Consider the following 10,622-nt stretch of genomic DNA (forward strand, 5'->3'; position numbering starts at 1 on the left):
TCTGGTATTCAAATGCGAGGTTTCTCTAAATTTTGAATAAATACAATGCTGGCCCTAGTTACTCTTACTCTAGGCCTATTCAGTCAAAAATTCCATAACTAATGCAAGATTGTGGTGAGTTTGTAACCTAGAGTTTGAAGCATCCGTTCCGTCCGTTCATCAAAGGGCATGTTTACATTAAACTGTGTTAGAAAAATTACTCACAAAAGTAATCCATTAAAGACTGAGATGGAAACTTCAGGTCCAGAAAGTACAAATCCAGACTTTTGTTTCAACACATCAGTTGAGTACTCAATGACTAACAGATCTATGCTCAACTGGTTGGATAAAAGAAAACCTGTAATGGATTACTTTTCTAACTTCCCCAACACCGCATTAACACATACTAAGGGCAATTTATATGCACTAGTCTACCAAAACCACACGTGTAGAGAACGCAGGTGGAAACCCAGACAACCACGCATGCTCAAAACACACACAGCCAGGCACTGATATCCAAAATGTAAACCATATCGATTTAACAAAAAAGGTTTTTTCTAAATCAAATGTCTCAAACCACGTCCTGTAAATTGCTTTACTTCGTTTTATATCACGAGGTGTAATACTCTTTAAAGACGCTATTATAGAAGAGGATCTTGCTTTTACGTACAAAGAGCCCAGTTCCATACGACGCATATCCCTATAAAGCAGTATATGCGAATCTTATATATACTGAACGTGCGCTGTAGGCCGGCAGACTGGTGATTGCACAGCCGGCGTGTCAGTCACTTTTCTGGGGCAACGCGCCAGTGCTCTGGGTGTGGACGCGCAGCTGGGAGGAGGATCGACAAGCAGAAGTATTTCTGTTCCTAGTCCGGCCGCAAACTTTTCATTTATAGGTTTTGGATTGTCGGCTAGCCGGTACGCAATCAAGATGAGGGAAATAGTACATATACAGGCGGGGCAGTGTGGCAACCAGATTGGAACCAAGGCAAGTTCGCAGATTTATTTTTTTTTAGTACATAGATATAATTAATTTATTCCTTGACTGATTGATTCGTGGGTTTGTTCTTATCGTGAGAGTAAGTAATATGGAAAATGACGTTCTCTTTGGGCTACTCAATTTTTTCTCTAACCTAAAATTAATATTCGAAGTAAATGTCCTTTGAGTTCTTGTTTGTAACATTAACTTTGTGTTCACAGATTATTCTAAAATTATACAAAAATGTGCTTTTAAGACGTTTTTAACGTTAATCCAGCTGTACATGTCGTCGATCCCTTTGTAACGGGTTTTCTGGGACATGCCCTGGGAGTGCTGGGAGCTGACTGCAGTTTGGCCGGAGAGTATCCGGAGAATGCTGGCGGGCGTGGGGGGGTGTAATTGATAAAAACTAAGTAATACTTTTTCCCTCTATAAACGAAAATATGCGATATTCTTTTGTTTTGACCTCCGGAGTAGTTTTGGGAAGTCATCAGCGACGAGCACGGCATCGATCCAGCAGGAAACTATGTTGGTGACTCAGCGCTTCAACTTGAGAGAATTAACGTCTATTACAACGAGGCATCCTGTGAGTCTGCCTGGGGGGGTGTATGAATCAACGCCTTTTTAATCCCCCTCCCACAGGGCTGCCAGCTCTCACGCATCTGGCGTGACGCTCACGCAAGTAATCTTACGGCAAATCTATATAATTCCATTATAAACATAAAATTAGCCACATCGAAATCGTTGGGGTAGTTTGCAAACCCTACAGACAATTTGCACGGTAATAAAACTGTTACATGTGCATGCGTGTGTAGGGTGACCAGATAATCCATGTCAGGGAGGACACTTTGAGCTACTTCGGGTTTTACAAACTACTTTCAAATTGAAAGGTTCCTGTACTCGCCCAAATAGTTCAGCTTTTCTTGTGCTTTGACTAGTTTGTTTCCTTGACTGAAAGGCTCATCCAGCTGTTTCACATTAGCATTAGTGACATATGCATGATTATAGGAGACTGACCAATCAGCACACAGCAAGAACTCGGTGCTCAAGTGAAATCCAGGTCTGTTTAATTGAAATGGTAATTTACAATTCCTGTCCTAGCTCAGTGTGTCCTCCCTGACATGGATTATCTGGTCACTCTATGCGTGTGTAAACTTGTCTCGATTTGAAAATCTTAGGCCAACCAGCTAACCAAAGTTGGCAACACTGCTCGCCCGTGTTTGTAAAATATGCTCTTAAAGCCAAACTCCTAGGTAAAGAAAATATAACGTTTTTGTCGCCCTTGTATAAACTACATATCTTACCGCCCCCTTTCAGTAACAGTTTTACCAGTTATTTACATCAATTCAGAGCAAGCAGACAGTAAAGCAGGATCCAAAACAAACAGGATGCCATTTCATCAGTCGGCATTCAAACACACGTTAGGGTCTATATATTCCCCTGAACTACATGGCATTGGACTATAGGAAGAAGCACACAATGAGAACATGCAACACTCTACCAACGGAGAGAACTGGGCCAGTTTGTACCCATAATTCCAGGGGTACAAGATGCCAGCCCTACCCACTGATCCACTGTGCTAGCCACAGAACATACATTCAGCATTTACACAATTTTCATTGTGACCCTCATTTTGGTAAAAACTCATGTCTCTAACTACACATCCGCAAACTCATATCATATGGCGGCTCTACCACTACTGCACTGTACTACTGTAGTTCAGTCTTCCAGAAGCTGATACTGTGTCTGTATATTAATAATTTTAAGCTCACAAGTATGTTCCCCGGGCGATCCTGGTGGACCTGGAACCTGGAACCATGGACAGTGTTCGGTCAGGGCCTTTTGGAGAGCTCTTCAGACCTGACAACTTCATCTTTGGTGAGCTCAAAGGATTAACATGTTTATCTCCTGGTTCCATCGCTATCTTGCTCCTATTTTAATGTCCCTGCAACTGTCTATAAACACTTAACACACTCATTTCATGCTTACCAGGCTTACATACCATTGAGGCTTGTGACAGATTTCTAAGTGCGTTCATAAGACTTGAGATGGTTGTACCAGAAGCTAAAGGGGGTGTTGATTTATGTGACGTTTCATGACAGATTTAGCCTATTGCTTCCTGCCAATGAGACTGTCTTGGGCAGCTAGTTGGTTCCTGACTGCTGTTGCCTTGCAGGACAGACAGGTGCAGGCAACAACTGGGCCAAGGGCCACTACACGGAAGGTGCTGAACTTGTGGACTCAATCCTAGACGTGGTGAGGAAGGAATGCGAGCACTGTGACTGCCTGCAGGGTTTCCAGCTCACCCACTCCCTCGGTGGCGGCACCGGCTCGGGCATGGGTACCCTGCTGATCAGCAAGATCCGCGAGGAGTACCCCGACCGCATCATGAACACCTTCAGCGTCATGCCCTCGCCCAAAGTATCAGACACCGTGGTGGAGCCCTACAACGCCACACTCTCCGTGCACCAGCTGGTGGAGAACACAGACGAGAGCTACTGCATCGACAACGAGGCGCTCTACGACATCTGCTTCCGGACTCTCAAGTTGACCACGCCCACATATGGAGATCTCAATCACTTGGTGTCAGCCACCATGAGCGGAGTAACGACCTCCTTGCGCTTCCCTGGCCAATTGAATGCTGACCTCCGCAAGTTGGCTGTTAACATGGTCCCCTTCCCTCGGATGCACTTCTTCATGCCCGGCTTTGCTCCACTGACTGCTAGGGGGAGCCAGCAGTACCGCGCCCTCACTGTGCCAGAACTCACCCAGCAGATGTTTGACGCGAAGAACATGATGGCCGCCTGCGATCCTCGGCATGGCCGCTACTTGACGGTAGCTACTGTTTTCCGCGGACCCATGTCCATGAAGGAGGTGGATGAGCAGATGCTGGCCATCCAGAACAAGAACAGCAGCTACTTTGTCGAGTGGATCCCCAACAACGTCAAGGTGGCCGTGTGCGACATCCCGCCCCGCGGCCTCAAGATGGCCTCAACATTCATTGGCAACAGCACAGCCATCCAGGAGCTCTTCAAGCGTATCTCCGAGCAGTTCTCCGCCATGTTCCGACGCAAAGCCTTCCTGCACTGGTTCACCGGCGAGGGCATGGATGAGATGGAGTTCACCGAGGCCGAGAGCAACATGAACGACCTTGTCTCAGAGTACCAGCAGTATCAGGAAGCCACCGCCAACGACGGAGATGAGTTATTCGAGGATGACGAAGAAGAGGCCAATGAGTGAAATGATCATGGTTCCATTATTTTTTTTTTACCACATGAAGGCACTGGCATATTTAAATATAATGGTAACGGCCTTTTTAAAGCTGTGAAATTTTCAGAGTGCTGTAATGCCTTTCGAACAATGTGAGCAACCACTGCAATAAAAATCCTTCACAATATCCTTTCCTGTGATTTTTCTCCTAAGTCAGAAAAACAGAAATAAAAAATAATGCATTTTCAAGCTTTTAATATGGCAGACTTAATATTCCCCCATGACATGACTAGTGCTCTCAGTTCCATTATATGTATGATTTTAGATTTTTGGGAGTATTAGCAAGTTTATTTCTTAAAACATGTACAAAATGTTTTCCTCTACATTTTATCACAGGCTTTACCAGCTTTAACTTACTTACTATTGAATTTCTTCATGTTTGATTATAAATAGGGGTGGTGCAGTGGGATCTGGGTTCGAGTCTCTGCCATGGCTCCATGTGTGTGGAGTTTGCATGTTCTCCCCGTGTCATCGTGGGGTTTCCCCCCACAGTCCAAAAACGTGCTGATGTTAATTGGAGTTGCCAAATTCCCCTTGGATGTGAATGGTGTGTGTGGATGCTCTGTGGAGGATAGGCACCCCATCCTGGGTTCTTCCCCGCTTTGTGCCCGTAGCCTCTGGAATAGACCCCCCTTGACCCTGAATAGGACAAGCAGTTACAGAAAATGGATGTTTACAAATAGGGTACTTATTGTTACATTATTGATATGCTTAATTGTAAAAACACACAAGAATTCATTAAGATTAATTTTTTATTAATGTAAGCAGGATAACTTTATTCATTTGAGTAATGTATAAGATAAGATATGTGTGAATTGCATCTAATTAATTTTTTTCTGCATCACAACATGCTGCAAACAGAAATGTGACTCATGAATAAACATTCCCTGAACGTTAAGAGTGGAGCTAAAGTGAATCACTCCACTTATTTTTTATTCTAATAGCTTTACTTAATTACTCGATCCGTTGACATCCCCCAGTTTTAATGACGAGTCCCTTTGGAAGACATTCTGCTCTGAGAAACGTCAATTTTTGTCGAGATATGCATTATTAATCCAATTGCGCAAGTACCTCTGAATGTGTCACATCACTCGTTAGAGCCTGCAGCCCATAAGGTGAAGAGATACCTACAGCTGACAGTGAAAACATGGGCGGAAATCATGGGCGGAGGTCACTGAAGGAGGTACACAGCTGTGAGGATAATTTTACGAATCATTAAGAATTATCTGTATTGTCTGGATCTCCGGTTTCCCCCCCCCAGTCCAAAAACACAGCAAGGTGAATTGGAGTTTCTAAATTGTCTGTAGGTGTGAATGTTCTGTGGATTCCCACAACCCTATATAGGACAAGCAGTATAGAAGATGGATGAATCAATGTGCCTAAATGGCCCCTAAAATGCCAACTGATTTGTTGTTTAAGTCGTAATGATAGACTGTCTCATTTAAAAGCAATACACACATTTTATACTCATATCGCAGTTTTTTTCTCATAACTGTATGATGGCCAGCTTCCTCCCATCCTGACCAGTCACTAGTGTCGATACACAAACTGGGCTATTAGAAGTTCCAACTGGAGAACCTGGAGAGGCTACAGAGCTAGGAATATGCATTACATTGAAACATGCTCTCTGTAATTAAATCTCATTTTAACTGTAATGACATTTCTTGTTGCTGCTTGCAAATGCAATTGCCCTGGGCTTTCTCGAATGCCTTCAGGGAAATCATTACCGTTCTAACAGAAGCGACACAATCCTCCATCAGCGCAGCTGCTTCGTAAGACTTCCTGTTTGGCAGAGAGCGGACGACACTGTTCCCTGCCAAAACAAGGTTATTATCGTTAACAATGCTTCTTTTGTGTTATGCAACAAAATAAATAAATTCAAACAGCTTACTCGGATGATTTACAATTTTTTCTTCAATCTTTCATAATGCTCAAAAACATTTGTAGAATAAATTAAATTATTGACTTGTATTTGAAATTTATATACATCCATAAATGTTTAACAGACATCCAATGTGTAGCACATCAAATATTTAGCACAAAATACGCTCCGTGGCAACAAAATTAAATATTAATACTATGAATACCACATATGTTTTTGGTATTAAAGGCAGCATACACATTGATTAGATTTGGCTTCTCCTGCAACCTTTTCTTGAGGTAGATGTTCTGAGCAGAGTTCTGTAAATATGGTACAGTACATACAGCTATAACCTCGGGTCTGGTTGCAAGGTTACATGAGTGAGCTGTTGGAAAGCTTGTTTCAGTCTCTGAGTCAGGCCATGTAGAATCTGAACATACAAGTCAAACAGGAAAACAAGTAATATCGAATATCTATTAGTGTTTCCATCTATAAGAACTTCTATTCTATTCTTCTGTCTTCTGTTGCCCCAAGATTATTTTCTTGGCCCAATATGAAAGGTTTTGTTATTGAGGTTTAAGCATTTGATCACACTTGTTTACTTGAAGATACTTACAACTACAGCAGTTTTTAATAATAATATATTTTTAAACAAAACATTGTCCACATTTTCCATAAAAGTTGTTCCCGAAACTCTGATTAATCTAATCAGCCACCATCGTGTCTGACTACTCAACAAATCAAGATCCTGATTGCTTGGCATCGCATGGTTTGTCGAAGGAAGAATGTGGTAGAGCAGGATATTTCGTTATTCCGGCCTGCGTTGTTATTCCTAAAGGCTAGAGGATCAGGGACATGATAAAGTAGACAATGTCGTTTTGAGGCACCTTAGTAGAGAAGATGACACTGTGGGTTAAATGCATCTGTGGCTTCCTCAAGATGAAGTAGATTTTGCAGGTTTTGCTATCGCTTTGCCACTTCATTCCCCCAAGCTGTCCATAACCACCGCGATATAATCATCCAGATCCTTGTCATAATGTTGAACAATTAGGGCTCACAGTCTTGTTTATATGTAGGTTCTGTATAAAGCTAACCTCTTAAGTTATGACAGTATGTTACAGTACAGATAGTATTAATTTCCATTTATTTTTATTTAGCAGGTCATTTTGCCCAAAGTGACATATTCAGAAGATCCCCAACAAGCTGATGGCGCACATCCCATTTACTCATGGTGAAATCTGACTCAGGGTGACCTTTAAAGGCGATGATGCACTAAGAAACACTTTAAACATGTTATCTCATGCTGTGCATGTGCCACTTCCAGTAGCAACCTTATCTGATTGGGTCTGTAGTATCTGTGAGGCACTACTCCTTCAGCCTACTCATTAATTGAGAGGCTATAACTCATAGGATTGGCTCTTATGGGAATAGGCTGACTATGGCCAATAGACCAAGAGAAAGACCAAATTCTTAATGTCAGAGTTTTAAGGAGCCATCATCCACAGCTAATAATGGTCTAGGTAGTAATGACCTCAAGTTATCTGGGGCTCCATTAGTTGGAGAGTTCATAGCATTACTTGTCTGTGGCTTGTGTAAATCTATCCAACTTTCAATACCATGACGAGAACTGGTGACAAATGCGGTCGACTCTCCAAATTCATTAGCATTTCTCATTTGCTGGAGAATGTTTATGAGTCACATATCATGATAATGTTTCTGAAAATCATAGCGTGTGCTCATAATAAACCAAGCCAAGATTTAACATGGGAAAAAAAGGCTTCCGTAAAACTGTTGCCCAGTAACACATTGAACTTATAACAACATAGTGTTGGCTTTCTGTTCTGTTTTCTGTTCTTAAAAATACACCATAAGTAGACCCAAGATGATATTGCGTCCAGCCAGTTTATTGCAAAGGTTTTTTGATCTCTTACTTTTTGGCAACTTTGCAATTAAATGCAGAACAGAGTTATGATGTTCAAAAAGGTAAACCCAGATGTTCACCGCAGACCTCTGCATGATTAACATTCAGAAATTATCTGCTCTCTAAATGACGTTATCTGCCTCAGTATCGTAAAACCATGCGAAACCGACCAAAAATATGTATAGTTTGAATGAGTTCAAACAAATATTAAAGTTGAAAAATTTCCCATCTGCTCCAAAAACAGCAAACAAGAACAAGGTATTTAATTTTTTCTGGCAAAAGGTGGCATACTTGTACAATGACTAAGCTTCAGTTGCCAGGGGAACGAGGGACCAAATAATAACTATTATGCTATTAAAGATCATAGATACTAATGTATTTATTAAAACAAAATCACTCTACAACTCAATGTGTTTCCCCTTCATGGAGTTGCTGCAATATTGCACTGCAAAGTGGCTTCCCATACAAGAGTGATGTCAGGACACCATGAGTATAAAAGTGGTTTTATCTCCTAGGTTGGTTCCTAGGTGTGCATTTGGGCTAGCCTCAGTAATCTATATGCTACTTTAGTACCTATGGTCTATAAAATGATACAATGCACTATAAAATATCCCAGTCACCATGGGAACCAGAAAATCTATATCCAATAACATTTTCTTTTGCTCTCTTCAAAAAAGTTTGTTGGATGACAAAGTTTTAAAATTGTCAATGAGATGAAAATCATAATAAGGTTAACCTTATTTACATATGGTATATACTCTCTCTCTCTCTCTCTATATATATATATATATATACATATATATATATATATGGAACATGTTATTATACTTTTATATACACTGTAAATTTGGTAGAAGAAACACTTCAGCTCTGAAATATCCTCTCTTACCCAGCAAAATATCCTATGATTAGCCAGAGAATGAAATGTCAAACTTAAGTTTTCAACATGGACCAAATGAAAAACTATGAATTTTGTACTTGATGACTGAATCCGTGACCTGCTGCCTATTATGGCATGTGACTCTGTCAGCAGCAGCCAAGTGTTATAAAAATATTGCCTTATAAGGTTGGCCCACTCATTTCATCAGAGGGGATACTTGGTGCAACAGGTGGTCCCTTTGGCTGTGCTGCCCTCTAGAGGACAAATAAATAATACATGAATATGGGCATTGATAACGCCACAATTTCTCAAAGAAATAGTTTGAGGAAAATGCATATAGATTAGATTGAAAATTGCAAACCAAGTTAAACCTCTGCTAGTGATATTGTAATTTTATATGCAGTGTATACAGTTTGTTTTGCATCTAATAGAAGCAATGATTCTAAGTTGATCTAAATCGACTTAATGTTTGGTCAAATGTTGCAGAAAAGCAAAGTGCGTCAGGTGGCATGAAAAGTCTATTATCATCCCGGTCTAGCAATAAAGGCTGTACTGAAAACAGGACCACAACATTATTTTATTCAGTCACATTAACCCACATAAATACATGCACCGTAGATATAAACATATTCTACGAACATGGGTGTAACCTATGACTTCATTTTAGCTAGCAGCAGTGTTACTGCAGACAGGTAGGATTAAAAGTTTGCATTCCATTAACATGACTTTTAACAGGCTATGGCATTAATTTGAAGAGATTTACCCTGATACAAGTCTGACTCCATCAACTGGATCCTCTCTCTGGGAGACGATTGCTTTGATCTAACATTTGCTCATCCTGTGGTCAATACATCCGTGCATGAAGGATTTTTGCATTATTAGAGATCAGAGGTTGCAGGCTTCCACTGGGCTCAGTAATGAAACTCAAAGTTCCTGAATAGAGATGCTGTCCGTGAACTCAGGTTTGAGTCTCCTTATCCTGATGGGCAATTCAAAGGCAATGGAACTCTGCTCAACATCCACAGCTGTGTGTGTCCCTACCCGCCGACAGCGCAATGGTTTGTGCCACGGCACATTGATGGGTGAAGCTTTTAGCCCAAATGCTCTACAGCTGAGCCTGATGCAGGAATGAATTCTAAATAAAGAACAATGTAGGCTTGCAACAATTCCTCCCTTGTTAATGCTTTGTGATGAAGGAAAACGTTTAGCGTGTATATAAGGAATTTTGCATTATTATACAAAGCATTTTAAATTAGCATACTAAGCCAGTTGGCCTTGGACCCTCAGTGGTTTTTGTCTCCCTGCTTGCATATTGTCTTCTTTCTTTCATTCTTTCATTCCTTTTCTCCTGTCACAAGTATTATTCTGCAAAAATGGTGTAGTAATGTAGTATCGCACGACCATGTCAGGCGTCTTAGGACAACTGTGCTGTGAAAGGCATTATATAAAAATGTATTGAACTGAATATTGCAGCCTGCAACCCTGACTAGCATACAAGGTTGGAAGATGGACGAATAGATAGATTTCCTATTGCTGGACACAGTGCAGCAGAGCTAAGAAGTCAAGCTAAGTCTGACAGGTTTCATTCACGAAGTCCTGCCAAGAGGTAATTATTGAGAAAATGTCCTGCCTGCCCCTGAGCTCACCAGGACTGTGGGTGACAGCTGTTCAGCCCTCCTCAACCTGAAATAACCATTCCCGTCATCCGCAGACTCACAAACATCCTGTC

The 10,622-nt window shown here is 41.2% G+C and overlaps 1 protein-coding gene across 2 annotated transcripts; it reads left to right on the forward strand.

Moving 5' to 3' along the window:
* The first annotated feature begins 731 nt into the window (after positions 1 to 731).
* On the forward strand, positions 732 to 4,356 carry tubb6 (tubulin, beta 6 class V). 2 transcript variants are annotated; one of them, XM_023800312.2, is made up of 4 exons: positions 732 to 970; positions 1,439 to 1,547; positions 2,729 to 2,839; positions 3,138 to 4,356. In XM_023800312.2, exons 1-4 carry the CDS (start codon positions 914 to 916, stop codon positions 4,199 to 4,201), a joined length of 1,341 nt encoding a protein of 446 aa, XP_023656080.1. In that variant the 5' UTR covers positions 732 to 913; the 3' UTR covers positions 4,202 to 4,356. The 2 variants fall into 2 exon arrangements, with proteins under 2 accessions (XP_023656080.1, XP_023656081.1); XM_023800313.2 differs by having other exon boundaries at positions 831 to 970; positions 3,143 to 4,356.
* The last annotated feature ends 6,266 nt before the right edge of the window (positions 4,357 to 10,622 follow it).

Source organism: Paramormyrops kingsleyae, chromosome 1, assembly GCF_048594095.1.
Source record: "Paramormyrops kingsleyae isolate MSU_618 chromosome 1, PKINGS_0.4, whole genome shotgun sequence".
In the NCBI taxonomy this organism is placed as follows: Eukaryota; Metazoa; Chordata; class Actinopteri; order Osteoglossiformes; family Mormyridae; genus Paramormyrops; species Paramormyrops kingsleyae.